General features: G+C 35.7%; 1 protein-coding gene across 1 annotated transcript; it reads right to left on the reverse strand.

Annotated features, from left to right (window-relative positions):
- Positions 1-318: 318 nt before the first annotated feature.
- On the reverse strand, positions 319-2,124 carry LOC139876106 (uncharacterized). The gene is made up of 2 exons (XM_071863406.1): positions 941-2,124; positions 319-784 (listed from the first exon to the last, which is right to left on the reverse strand). Exons 1-2 carry the CDS (start codon positions 2,122-2,124, stop codon positions 319-321), a joined length of 1,650 nt encoding a protein of 549 aa, XP_071719507.1.
- Between the last annotated feature and the right edge of the window lie 12,848 nt (positions 2,125-14,972).

The raw sequence follows: 14,972 nt of genomic DNA on the forward strand, positions 1-14,972 counted from the left end.
GGTAAATTAACTCGAGAGTACATAACAGTTTAATCAATTGTTTCTGAGCTTTCAACATGTCTGCCACCATTAACTCCCGAGCACAAATTTTCTTAAAGAATGCGCATAGCTGCATTATTGATGTAGAAATGGTTTCGTCCAAAAACGCGTTAACTCCGGCCGATAATAATCGTTGCATCATGATATGGCAATCGTGAGATTTCATGTTCGTAATGTTGGTATTATCCTTGTTCACTTTGTGCCTGAAGTTTGATCCAAACCCATCTGGAAGTTTTACTTTTTTAATGAATTTACAAAAACTTACCTTGTCTTCTGGTTTTAAAGAGTATTTGGGAAGAGGTTTGAAGAATTGCCCATCTTTTTTACCATTGGTTTTAGGTTTGAGCCACAAATCTTTTCGAATACCCAATTTTTCAAGTCAACTCGTGCATTGTGAGTGTCTTTGGACTTGTCATTCATTAATAAGGTACCCAAAATAGCCTCCAACACATTCTTTTCAATATGCATGACATCCAAGTTGTGTTGCAGTGGAAGATATTTCCAATACTCAAGTTCCCAAAAAATAGAAATTTTAGTCCAGTTGTGACGACAATTAGGGGGACGTTTTCTTTTTTCACCAACATTTGTATGATTTTTACCGGGATTACCAACTGGCAACAAATCTGTAAGTTGGTTTTCGATATCAGCTACTTTGAACTTTCTAGGTTTAGAGGTATGATCAACCTTACCATTGAATTCTAAGCTTTCTCTGTATGGGTGATTCGATTCAAGGTTCAGTCTGTGACTGACAAAAACAATTTCATTTTTTCACACGCATAGCAGGAGTGTCCTCGTTATATGTAGGGCATGCTTTATAGCCTTGGCCATCCAACTGGACAAACTACTATGGGCAGGATAATCGTTTATGGTCCAAATAAGCATTGCTTTCATTTGAAAATACGTGTTTGTAACTGAGTCATGTGTAACAACCCCTTCGGACCATAAAATCTTCAGTTCATCAACTAAAGGCCTCAAGTAAACATCAATATCTTTTCCAGGTGATTTAGGACAAGGAATTAACAGAGTCAACATGAGAGAACTTTCTTTCATACATATCCACGGCGGCGTATTGTACGTTGTCAATATGACTGTCCACATGCTGTAAGGATTATTCATATTGCCGAATGGATTGAAACCATCAGCAGCCAACCCTAGTCGAATTTTTCTGGGTTCACGTGCAAAATCCGGATAACTTTTGTCAATTTCTTTCCAAGCTTGACCATCTACCGGATGACGCATCTTACCCTCTTCATTGCACCGCCCAGTAGCATGCCAAGTCATATCCTTTGCAGTGTATCTGGAACTGTACAAACATTTTAGTCTTGGAGTTATTGGAAAATAACGCAAAACTTTATTAGGAACTTTTTCCCCCGTTGTGCGTTCATCTTTCCATCTACTCTCTTTACATATTGGACAGTTTTCCAAATCCTGGTATTCTTTATAAAACAAACAACAATCATTCTTACAAGCATGTATCGCTTGATACCCTAAACCGATCTTTCTCATCCACTTCTTAGTTTCATAAAATGATTTCGGAATCGTGTTATTTGGGGGATGTGATTGTATGAGTAATTCTAACAATTGGTCGAATGAAGTATTCGTCCATTTGTTCAAGACCTTAATGTGTGTTAACTTGGCTAAAAACTCTAATGAGGACAACTTGCTACCGGGATATAGCTCGGTTTGGGTGGAGTCAATTAAATCCTCAAGAGCAGTTGCGGTCGTGTCATTCATAGTCTCATCGTCATTCGGACCTTCCTCCTCAAAATTAGGAACTTCCTCCAACTGAATATCGTGCAAGAAATTTCTTAGAGGGTCCGTTGTGCTGTGTACTTCGGGTGGTTGTGGTAGTTCACCGTGATGCCGCCATATGGTATAAGAGGATTCCAACCCATATCTAGTTATATGGGCTTTTATCTGTTTAGGTTTAAGAAAATCCGTATTACCACAATCTTTACATGGGCAACTACACTTACCGTGCGAATCCAAATTGTTCTTACACCTCTTAATAAATGCATTAAGACCACTAATAAAGTCAGGATTAAATGTATGTCGTATAGTAGTCCACCTCTTATCAATAGTCATAGATATTCCCTAATTAAATCAAGTTTAAAACAGCAAAAAACTTTAAAATTAAAAACACTTAATATATGTATAATCAAAGTCGGGTGGTCCAACTATGGAAGGCAACCTAACCCACTCTCTGAATGTTTTGTCTCAACTATGGATGGGCACCACTAATTTAATAGTTAGCAAAAATTCGGCAGCATTTCCCCTAAACTCCCCAAAATATGTCGTATTAAACACATATTTGTAGGAGTAAAGGGAAAATGTGTACCAAAATTTTTGTAACTAGTAAATAAGTTATACGCATCCACATCCTAAAAGAGACAAAACACACAGAAAGCAGTCCCAAAAAGGGGACCTTCCAAAGTTAATTTCTAATAAATTAACCTTGGATGGGTATTCTATAGGATTGATTAATTTCGAACCTAAGGTACAACTATTCCGAAATTAACCACTAAACCTAACAATGTTCATAAAACAATAAGCATAAACATAAACAGAAACATAAACAATAACATTTACACTTATACTTATACTTATACAAACTAAACATACAACTTTCATCATCAAACCCATCAATTTACTAACTAAATAAATACTTAATTTTCTAATTAAAAAAATACATAACTAAACATAACTTAATTTTCAGTTTATATTAATTAAATAAATATTAATTTTCAACCTACATAATAAACATAATCAACATACATAAGCAAAATTCGAATTTAATTAATGGCAATAACTCAAAGCATGTTCTTCATGAGCATAAACATAATCACACACAAAGATCTTCAAAAAATACACACAAAATTCGGATTTAATAGCAATAACTCAAATTAAAGCATAAAAATTCGGATTTAACAAAAATAAGCAAAAAAAAATCGGATTTAACAAAAATAAATGAAGAACATACCTTAGTTAGTGTTATAGGAGTAAGATTAGGTTGGATTAGGAAGGATTTGGTTGGATTTACCTCAAAATCGCCGGAGTTTGTGTGGGAGTTTTTTTTTTTTTTGTGATAAGCTCGACAGGCTGCCTGCAGCTTTTGGCCAAAAATTTTTCCGGACGACTTTTCCCAGACGACAAGTCGTCTGGGAAGCTGCTGGAGGGAAAACAAAAAATTGCACCGCCACTTTTTCATGAATTTTCTCCATATTTTAACATTTTTAATTTATTTTCATTTATTAAACAAATCTATATAATTACTTAAGTAATTAATTAAAATTACTTAAAAATAAATTTTAAATTCTTAAATATTATTTTTAATTACATTTAAATTATAATGTTACTTAAAATTTATTTTTAATAACTATAAAAATTACTTTTACTTACTTTTAAAATTACTTTTAATTACTTATATAATTAATTATAAATTACTTTTAAAAACTTAAATATTTTTTTAATTACTTATAAATTATATAAATTAAATCCTAATTATACCCTAATTATCATCATCATCATCGTCGTCATCCTCATCATCATCATCATCATCATCATCGTCATCGTCATCATAATCCTAATTAAACCCTAATTATCATCATCGTCATCATCATCGTCATCGTCGTCATCATCATCGTCATCATCATCATCGTCATCATCGTCATCGTCATCGTCATCATCCTCGTCACATGTGACGTCAAATCTTTGGCGGGAAACATTTGGTGGGAAATTTTTGGCGGGAAAACAGAAGATGGCTTTTTGTGCTGGAAAATACTTCTATATAACTACCCCACCAATCACAACACTAGATGACAGCAACAATATGGCTGATAATTACCATTATGGTCCAGTGGAAACTTTGCCTGTGAAATTTTCTCGATCTTGTGGTTCAAAGATGGTTCTTAAAACTTGCTTGACTGATGAGTACCAGTACGGTCGACGATATTATGGTTGTGGTGGTAGGTTCGGCACCTTGATGTCTACAATTTATAGAAAGCGACAAATTTGGATTGATCCGCTCTGGTCTGAGAGGGCGCTTGAGGTGATACCAGAATTGTTAAGGTCCAAAAAAGATCTAGAACGTTCACTCAAAACCGCAAAACGTCAAGCAAAAATGTTGAAACTGATGTTAATTTGTACTTTTGTAGCATTTGCGTCGTATTTCATTTTCAACTAGTATTTCAGTTTCTAGTATTTCAGTTTCAGTATTAGTTTGTAGTTTCATAATTAATTTCGGTTTCTAGTATTTCAGTTTCAGTATTAGTTTGTAGTTTCATAATTAATTTCAGTTTCTAGTATTTCAGTTTCAGTATTAGTTTGTAGTTTCATAATTAATTTCAGTTTATAGTATTTCAGTTTCTACTATTTCAATGCATCTTCATGGTTGATATTGACGCCAGCCTTCCATCATCTAATCCACCACCACCACATTCATGACCAACTTTGAATGCTTAAATTGTAACCGTGATGTTGTTTTAATAAAAGTGACGTTAAAAAAAATAGTGATTTATATTTGTAATAGTATGAAAAATTTAATAAGGTCTTAATAAATTACATAATCAACAATACACCATAACAATACACCGACACATGCATAACACTGTTACAATACACCGTTACATAACAACGTTACAATCATAATTTATTTCGGGTACAATAATTGGATCATATATTTACGGTACAATAATTGGATCATATATTTCCGGACGACATTGGGTCGTCCGGGAAAACTTTGTGGATCTACTTAAAGAGTTGCCATACACACTCTTTTCATCCATATCCACCCATTCAAGTCTCTCTATCTCTATCTCTACAATCACACTATGAATCAACCAACAAATAATAGACCTATTAGTGAAGGTCGACAAGTCAGACTACAAGATTTTCCAGAGATCGATCGTGAATTCAGAAGAATGGGTTGGCTTCCTTTACTTTTGCTTGATAAGTTTTTTTTTCCTGCTCTTGTGCATCAATTCTACTCCAACTTTGAATTCACTAATGAACAATCGGTGAGGTTTCAAATCTATGACAGGCAACACGAGTATACTCTTGAACAATTTGGTATGCTATTGGGCGTACCATTTGAAGGTAAAAATATCTATTTTCCCAGTGAAGACCTCGAAGCTCTTCCTCTGGATATTCCAAAATATGACATGGCCATACGTGTGTGTCGTATTACGGTTCCATTCAGAACCATAGAACGTTCAGGCATCCTTGACGAATACCTTCCACCGCGAACCAAACGTCACTCGATTGTCAATGACCGAAGCATGTCTTCACTGGTGCATAACTCACAACATCCAAGTAAATATTGCTCATTTGGTCGCTTCCCGAATGAATCAACTTCGTTATGCAGAAACAAGACCTCATCTTCCGTATGGAGCATTTCTGAACCGTCTATTTACTAGTATTGGTGCGGTTGAAGGTCTGGTGGGACGACGTCCGATAGCCACGTTACCTATCGACCGATCCTTCGTTTCTGAAACATCGGCAGCATCGAGCTCAGGTTCTGAATGTTTGTCCACTAAATCAGAGCTCAGGTTTCTGAAACTTAGGGTTTCTTTTATACCGTTCCACTGATCGTCGGTACGGAGATATGTGGCGGACAATTCCGGAACACAGTCATCTTCATAAAACAAGACGTCCGTGTGTTCGAACGGAACATTTTCTTTCAAAAAGGTTAAAAGCTCATCTAAACCAACGTCGCGAACGTCAATGTTTTTGAACGTAGCTTTTGAACCACGCGTATAATCGTAAACTTTCATTTCATTACGGAATTCACTTCCGTAATACACTTCGATTGAGACAATCATCGGCGAAATGGTCACCATTTTGAGTTTGGAAGTGTGATAGTGCAGTTTAAGTATTGGATGTGTGTTAGATACGTGTTCAATATGTGTTGAGGACGAAGTATAAGTAGGCAAAATCGACCGTCGTCCCCAAAGGGTTTTCCAGACGACAAGTCGTCCCCAAAGGTTTTCCAAACGATAAATCGTCCGGGAAAAAAAGCCCGCGAAAACTTTCTTCTTTTTGGAGCCAATTTTTTATGGTACAATAATTGGAGCTTATCTTTCCGGACGACATTCGGTCGTCCTGGAAAAGCTGGTCAAACATTCAGGAAAAAGCGAGAAGAAAAAGCAGAAATTTTTGTCGGTATGTGATTTTTTGCGGACAACTTAAAGTCGTCCGGGAAACCCCTGTCCGGAAAAATCGTTTTTCTTGTAGTGAAATTACTTCTTCCACCATAAACTGTGCATTAATAAGTTGTACTGTACAACTAAATAATGCATGTATATGGTGGAAGAAGTAACTTGGATGGTGGATATATCATTTGCCTTATTGGATCTTTGGGTTAAAAAATTTGAGAAGGGGATGGAGTTAGGTGAGAAGGGAACTAACAGGTTAAGGAGGTTGGTGGGTAACAAGCACATGACTTGCACATGAGAACGGAAAAGATGAAATTACCCTCATGTGCATGTGCGCCACTAAACCGTTAGGCCACTCTCTATCGTAACTAAACTATTTATCCTCTTAACCTTCCACATCAGCGCCACATCAACACCAATATCCTATAACTAACTCATAACTAAACACTCCCTATCATGACTAAAACAATACTCCTCTTAATATACAACGTACAGCAATAAAGCATCAAGTCCAACAATAAAAAGCAATGGGACCCGCAATTCCTATAACTCTTCCGTTAAATCTATGGTGAACGCGGGTAACTAAGTGGTGCCTATGGTTAGTTACGGGTAATGAGCGGGTAACTAACCATAGGGGGTGGTCTTAGTATTACACACACGTTAGGCAGTTGGACCCTAGTGAAACTATTGCATACCACAGTGACCCCTCAAGGCGATTTTTTTTTTTTTTTTTACTCCACTTGTAGTTTTGAAAATATCTCATGGACCTCATGTAAATTTCTCTAGAATTGGGGGCATAAGTCGCCCAGGGCACCAAAAGAGTCTGGCCCTGGTTACACGCTTTGGAAAAACAACAATTGCAATTAATGAATAAGATGATGTTTTGCCTTAAATAAAATGGTGTAACAATACTCCAATATTTCGCACATCGCGTTTGTGCTTTTGGATTGGTTCGGGTTTCTTTTGGGACAACAGTTGGGGACAGATTATCCAACTAGAGATGATCGCGTTTGTGGTTTAATTCATCTATGTGTTCCCAAACTGCTATTAATAAAAAAAATACTCGGAGCATACTTTAGTGTTGGCATTCGTAGAATTTTTTTTGAGAGTAACTTTCTACAATTCTTTTTTTTATCTGGCTAACCTATAATTAAGAACAAGTCTAATTAGTACTCTACTTATTTGTAATTAAGTTTTATTCCAAATTAAGCAATAATTGGTTGAAATACACGCATATTTCAGATACTTGAGTACCCATTACTATCATCGTATAGCATGATAGCAAGATTCAAATATCTAACCATGAGTGTGGTGGTTGAATGGTTATGACCCTGGCATTCCATAGTGGTGGTCATGGGTTCGATTCCAGGCACCCACAACTATCCACTCATGGCTACGGAGGTTCGCCTGAAATGACTCCGGGCTGCTCGCGTAGCGAGTAGTCGCTCTGGGATTAGTCAAGTTGACCGTTTGGATACCCAGGTTAAAAAAAAAAAAAAAAAAAAAAAAAAAAATTCAAATATCTGTTAAATGGCATTTGATTATAAAGTGCACGCGATATGATCTACTTTTTGAACATATCAGATTCAGTTGCCACTGAGATTCCTATTTTCAGCAGCTTTAACCACTAAACACAGTGTCAAGATTCTGTTGTTCATTACTAACTCAATGTGCCTTGTTTCCTACAACTTATTTTGAAAAAAATCAGTTATTTTTTATTGTGCCGGTCTATATTTAAGCGTACAATATCTGATGTTAGTATCATTGGACTATACTGATGCACATATTGGTGACAACAAAATACTTCACTATCTATACCCCAAATGATCTGCAAAAGTTCCACTAAAATCATGCATTATTTTCCATATTGCAATCATCAATATTCTTGTCTAGTTTCAATCTACAAATGTTACGACGGGGGCAATTTTTATCCGTTGACACACATACCAGACTGATTAACCAGTCCTTCATGTGCGGTACGATAAAGTGCACACACATCACTTCCTATTTTCATGTGGCGCCAATGCGATCACAAAGAATATGCGAGAGATATTTTGATAGAATAGTAATAGTAATAGCATGAATCTCTTTCGGAATATTCCATTTAAGGTGACCGTAAACTAACATTAATTCTAACTCCACAAAATCGCAATATTTATTGATCAAGCCTTCAAATCTTGCGATTTCATAAAGCGTTTTTGGAGTAAACGCAATAATAATTGTTTCAAATTAAAGTAAACTAAACACTTAAAAGAATAAAATTTTTCCTGCTTCTAACATTTTTTCCTCAATCCAGTATATAGTTCAAGTTAATTACCCTCACATTTTTTTTATATATTTATTTTTTATATTAAGTAACGGCTCTAGTTATTGAGTCGACAATAAGTGTCGATTTATTGGCTACTTAACTAACTCTTAGAGCCTAGTGGAAATTTGATTTTACCATTTTCATAGCGTTTTAATTTTTTTTTCTTAGCGTCTCAATTTTATTTTTTTAAAAAAAATATCTTATTTATTAGTCGGAGGTCCACTCGAAAACAATCTCTCTATCGGTCGAATAAAGAGAGTGATGACTTTCTCTATTTTTGTGGGTGTTTTCACTCTAGTTTGTGGAGAAATGACTTGCTTTATTTTAGGATAGAGGAATGATTGTCTACATCCATTTAAGGTGACCGTAAACTAACATTAATTCTAACTCCACAAAATCGCAATATTTATTGATCAAGCCTTCAAATCTTGCGATTTCATAAAGCGTTTTTGGAGTAAACGCAATAATAATTGTTTCAAATTAAAGTAAACTAAACACTTAAAAGAATAAAATTTTTCCTGCTTCTAACATTTTTTCCTCAATCCAGTATATAGTTCAAGTTAATTACCCTCACATTTTTTTTATATATTTATTTTTTATATTAAGTAACGGCTCTAGTTATTGAGTCGACAATAAGTGTCGATTTATTGGCTACTTAACTAACTCTTAGAGCCTAGTGGAAATTTGATTTTACCATTTTCATAGCGTCTCAATTTTTTTTTCATAGCGTCTCAATTTTATTTTATTTTTTTTTTTAAAATATCTTATTTATTAGTCGGAGGTTCACTCGGAAACAATCTCTCTATCGGTCGAATAAAGAGAGTGATGATTTTCTCTATTTTTGTGGGTGTTTTCACTCTGGTTTGTGGAGAAATGACTTGCTTTATTCTAGGATAGAGGAATGATTGTCTACATCTCACATCTCTCATACGCCACTTGATCAATCCTGGATTATCCAATTAAGGCTAATCAAGAATTGAGTGCAATGAGGGGGTTTAGTGGATGTCGATTAGGATTTTGGAACCTTATTGTTATATTTCGTTAAGTGCTAAACGATCAATAACCATGTCCCGGTCTTCGTAAATTACCTTAGCCAACAAAGATCAAGTCTCGGGCGAATTCACAAGAGAGATCAATATGGCCAGGGCAATCCTTCCAGAATCAACAACAACAAATGAGAGGTCAAGTCCCCTATTTATAGGTTTGAGACCTGCGCTGAAGTAAGATGCACGCTCACTTAGGCATTCCGCACAAGTACTGCGAGAAGCCTACGCACTCTTTAATATTCCGCGCAGTCCTACCGCTTACATTTATACTTACCGCGGTTTAATATCTTGTGTCTTTTGCCTTTAAATAGCTTTTCGCATTAAAAATATACATACACATATGTATGTATATGATCAAGTCCCCCAGTTTATTGTGTTACATTTTTGCAGAAAATGTAAGACAATAAACTCTAAAAAAATAAAAAATTGTAGTTTTCGGAATCTTCAAAAAGTATTTGCATATTTATACTTCCATACGCAGTTATGCGTATTTTTCAAATAATCTGCCTGCGTCTTATCATTAATCCTAATACGCAGTTATGCGTATTTTTCAAATAATCTGCCTGCGTCTTATCATTAATCCTAACGGCTATATATTTAGTCGTTGATATTCTGACGCATTTTAATAGCCGTTGATTTGTGATGATTACATGTAAACGGCACTTTGCAATCTTGAGGGTATAAATAAAGGATGTACCCGCATATTTCAAAGCTCACTTTCTCTTGCTATTTTCTCTCTCAAAAAAGTGCATTCATAATTTTCATCATATTCATCAAATTTCTGCGTTTATTTTGCGTACTTTCAATCACATAAAATTTTTTATATCTTATTTTCATCATGTCTACATCTCCTTCTCCATCTGTTCCTGGTCCATCCGTTAATGATTTCGACTCATACATTACAGATGAAAAGCTTACGCAGATCAAACTCAAATACCCAATGCTTGATATATTTGAGCTAATTGCACCTTCGGCGGGTATCAAGGCCAACAATCCACCAAAAGATTATTTTGCCATTTACGAAACTTCGCTATTTTTGGTAACCTTAGGTTCCCTCTTACAGACTTTTTCCTAAGTGCGTGCCAGTTCTTCACAGTGAGCCCTGGACAATTTCATCCTAACGCGATTGCGAAGCTCATTCTTTTTGAAATGTATTGCAACGCGATTAATAGGCCAGTCTCATTAGATGTTTTTCGTAAGTTTTCCATTATTCTTACACATGATGCAAGCTGGTTTACACTAAAGTGTCGCAATGGAGTGATGGACACTCCGAAAGAAAATGTTGGCAACTGGCAGCATTCCTTCTTTTTTGTGAAGAAGACTGCCCTTTGCGAGTACCAAAACGTTGATACTTAGGCAGCCGCGTTTGCAAAGAACAACAAAGACCGCGTTGAACTTGATGAATATCAAAAAGAAACTCTAAAGTTGGTTACAAATGCGCGCTTACAAATCCGACCATATGGGATTGTGCCTCTTCACGTAGGCAGAGTTTCAACTCATTGGCTGTGGCCCAATCTAGGCATCTTCAAAGATGCATATGGTGATGGTATGCTTTCATTATTTTACAATTTATTCTCGATTCACTTATATCTTTACATGTTATCATTATTAACACATTTGCGCTATTTTCGCATAGATTCCTCTTTCAGATCTTATGCGAGAGAAAGACATTAAAGGATTCACCTCATTCCGTCCCTCTCTAGAGGATGGTAATGAAGCCACTGATGTTGAAGAGCCATTGATAAATACTAATATCATCCCTGATGACCATGAGAAAGGAAAACGTAAAGGCACTTGCGTTTAATCCTGCAACAACGGCGAAGAAACGAGCTAAACGCGCTACCCGCGAAGAATCTGAAGAAGGTATGCAGCTTACTTACCCATGCTTTTCTGCTTTTCCTTCGCATTCTTACTGCGTTTATTTAATAACATTTTTATTGATTATTTTGCGCAGAGCCTATTGATCTTACTAAAAGTTCTCAAGAACAAGAGGGATCTCAATTCAACATATCCCAAGATATCCCTTATGATGTTTTTGGCAAAAATTTTGCACCACCAAGCCCTATCACATATGTAAATTTCAACCATCTTCACGAACATGTTGATATCGACAGAGAAACAGCCGCAGATCAGATCAAGCAACTTGGCAGTGCGGTTCCCGACGACATTCTTGCGGAACTACACAAAATCGACGATGAAACTATGGAAAGATCTAGAGTGCAGAACTGTTATTCTGCAGTTTGCTTCTTGGCTGATGACATTCCGCGACAGCTTAGTCAATGAAGTTGAAACGCAAACCAATGCGGAAAAGCAAGCTAGCAAAAAAGCCTCACGGCTTGAGAAAGAAAATGCAAAATTAAAGAAAGAACTTGAAGCAGCGCAGACCGCACTCAAAGCTTCTGAGGCTCAAGTCACCACTCTTATCACGGCCGCAGAATCTCAATCTTAGCTTCCAGCCGCAAATGATCAGTTTAAGCAGCTTGCCGCCTACTTACCCGAACTTGGTCATAAAATCATGGATTTCAAGCCCGTTACTGAGAAATTTCAATCATATCTCAACGCGGTTAAACTCCGTGAACGTTGCGAGTTTTTGGCCACAATCTCAACTGCGTATGGTATTGGTGCACCATATCCAGAAGTGATTGAGAAGGAGATCTGTGATATAGAGATTGTGAAAGATATTTACGCAGAAACCAGCAAAGCGGTAGAGCGTATTGACATTCCTGAGCTTATCGCGTTCAGCAACCAGGAAGATGTCACTTTTAATGATGTTGTGCAATTAAAATTGTAACCTTTCAGTTTTTTAGCAATAAACTTTACGTTTCATTTTGTAACTTGTAACCGCCAACTTACGCGGTTTTATCAATGTTAATATTTTCTTTATCAGTTGCAACTGTTTACTTTTATAGCACTTAAGTACTTTATCAATATTCATAATTACTAGCATTGTCCTTTACAATTTCATTGTTTATTATTGTGCACATAACAAATAATTACTTATGCGAAACAACCTGTCTGCGCATGCTTATGCACATTATGAATCTTCTAAGTCCGCCGAAACGATCCTTAGGCAAATGTGTGTTTTATGCGAAGCATCCAAGTATTGCTAAGTCAAATACTTTGGGAAATTTATAAGTATCAATCTTTTCGCATACACTTTTTAATTATTGAAACAATAAGTGGCTTTACCATCACTTACACAATTGCGAGCTTGTTACTTATGCAATGTTTTCAAGTCAACAAGTTTCATGCAAGCATATCTTTCCGATCATTATTTATTTCATATAAGACCATAAATGCGATTTTACAATACTGGGCTACTGATTACAATAGCATTATTTTCACATGATCAATTGCACACTGAATCTTATTATAATTCCACATTAAGTGGGCTTTTCCATTACTTATGCCGTATTTATTAAATTTGTTCATTATTTGTTACGTATCAACTATCACTATCGCAGTTTGCGCAATATAACTTTGCCCGCGTATAATGACATCAAAATAGAAACCAAAAAACTTTCTTTATTTATTCACATTCTTGTAATTAACAAGCACCATACATTGCCAAGATACATTTGCCATATTCCATTTTACCCACTTCTAAACAATAGTGTCTTCAACAACAACATTTGAACTATTGACATTCGCACTAACAACATTTGTGTTATAACATCTCATTTGAACTTCAAATTTTTGTTATCAAAATCATTTGATCATCATCACATCTCGTTAGCAACAAAAACATGTCCTTCTGTTCCAAAATTTTCATCCACCATTACAGATGCGCATAATGTGTCACGACCCTACTTTTTCCGTTATCTTTTTCCGTTAATTATTTAACGACCGTTAACTGTTAGTGTGCCACGTCATTTCCATGACCTATATTATTATTTTTGTAATAATATATATATAATAATTATTATGTGTTATGTGGATATATGTATTCATATTTTAAATTATACGTTTCTACGTTCCGCGGATTTCCATCCGGCGAATCTTTTCGGTTTTTAAACCAACGGTCGAGCTTTCGGGATTTTTAAATCCTAAATATTTTAAATATGATATTTTAAGGTCATATTATTAATAGGTGTATTTATATTTATTTTTCGTCGCGCGTTCGTTATCTTTCCGGATTTTAAATCGCGTAAGTGCGTTTTCGCGTTTCGGGCTTCGTTCGGGCTTTCGGGCCATCAGGAAATGCACGTTTTTCAATGTTGGACAAGTTGGCCCACTAAGGGGCCCACCCCCTCACCAAATCGGCCGAACACTCCCAAGGGGAGGGAGTGTTGGCTCCTTGTTTCCTCTTTTGCTAATTTTATCTCATTATCACAAAACCTAATTTAATATTTTTGCTCTCCTCTTCTCCCCCCCTCTCCCTTTGTGCCGTCACCATCCACCACCAACATCACCATCATCATCTAAAATTGTAGCTTGGATCAAGGATTGAATAGCATACACGCGTTCCTTGTTTCGTTCTCTACGCGATCATATTCTTTGTTTCTCGATTAGGGTATAAACCCTAACCCTAGCTTTTTGATTTTTCAATTATTTTACTGAATTTATATGTTATATGATTAGTATGATGTGTATAAGTTATCGTATTGTTGTTTGAATGCGTAGAATTACTCGTTTGTACATGTTTTCGGTTTGTAAATTTTGGACAGCAGTTTGTTTCGTATATTCTGACTATATAACTGATATGAATGTTAAAATAAAGTACATAAATGAGTTCCTCTCATCAAGACATTAACTTTAGACTCCGGATTCATGTCGTTTCGATTCCCGGAGCCCTAGATACGCTTAATTTGGTTTTTGTTAAAGATTGAAAGGTGTTCTTGGCATGAACAAGGTTGGGTCCGACTTTGTGACCATCCTTGGTGTCTTTAGGGTGTCTCATTTGGTTAGGACTGATGGTGAGACGAATATTCATGTTCGGGTCACCTAAATCCGAGCCACGGTTCACCCGTTTTGCCCGAATTACTGTTTTGAGTAAAATGATTTCCCAATTGAAGTCATGGCTGATATGCACGACTTAGGGACTGTTCTTGGAGTGTTCTTGAGTTCATAAATGTGTCGGGTGGTTTGAGTAGGTGAAGTTACATATGTGGCTTGCCCGAAACCGACACCCGGGGCTCAAGATACGACCCGACGAACTTTTAAACTTAAAACTTATGGTTAATGATTAAACTTATGATAAAATTTATGGAATTCATTATTAATTAATTACTTAAGATAAAAGAAGTAATTATTTTATTTTAAGACTTTTAATATGATTATTTATTATATTATTTAATTATTAATTATAATTTAATTAACATTTTAATTAAACTTATGATTAGTAATACTTTTATTATTAAAGGAAAATACTTATGATAAGTATTAAATTTAATTATGAGAAATTATTATAAGACTTATAATAAATAT

This window comes from Rutidosis leptorrhynchoides, chromosome 11, assembly GCF_046630445.1.
Source record: "Rutidosis leptorrhynchoides isolate AG116_Rl617_1_P2 chromosome 11, CSIRO_AGI_Rlap_v1, whole genome shotgun sequence".
In the NCBI taxonomy this organism is placed as follows: Eukaryota; Viridiplantae; Streptophyta; class Magnoliopsida; order Asterales; family Asteraceae; genus Rutidosis; species Rutidosis leptorrhynchoides.

Bases quoted from the DNA above. Each gene is read 5' to 3' on its own strand.
- LOC139876106 (XM_071863406.1), bottom strand. From the start codon at position 2,124: ATGACTATTGATAAGAGGTGGACTACTATACGACATACATTTAATCCT. The intron at 785-940 runs GTATTTTCAAAT...TGTTTTTGTCAG, and splicing joins CATGACTCAGTTACAAACAC to TCACAGACTGAACCTTGAAT.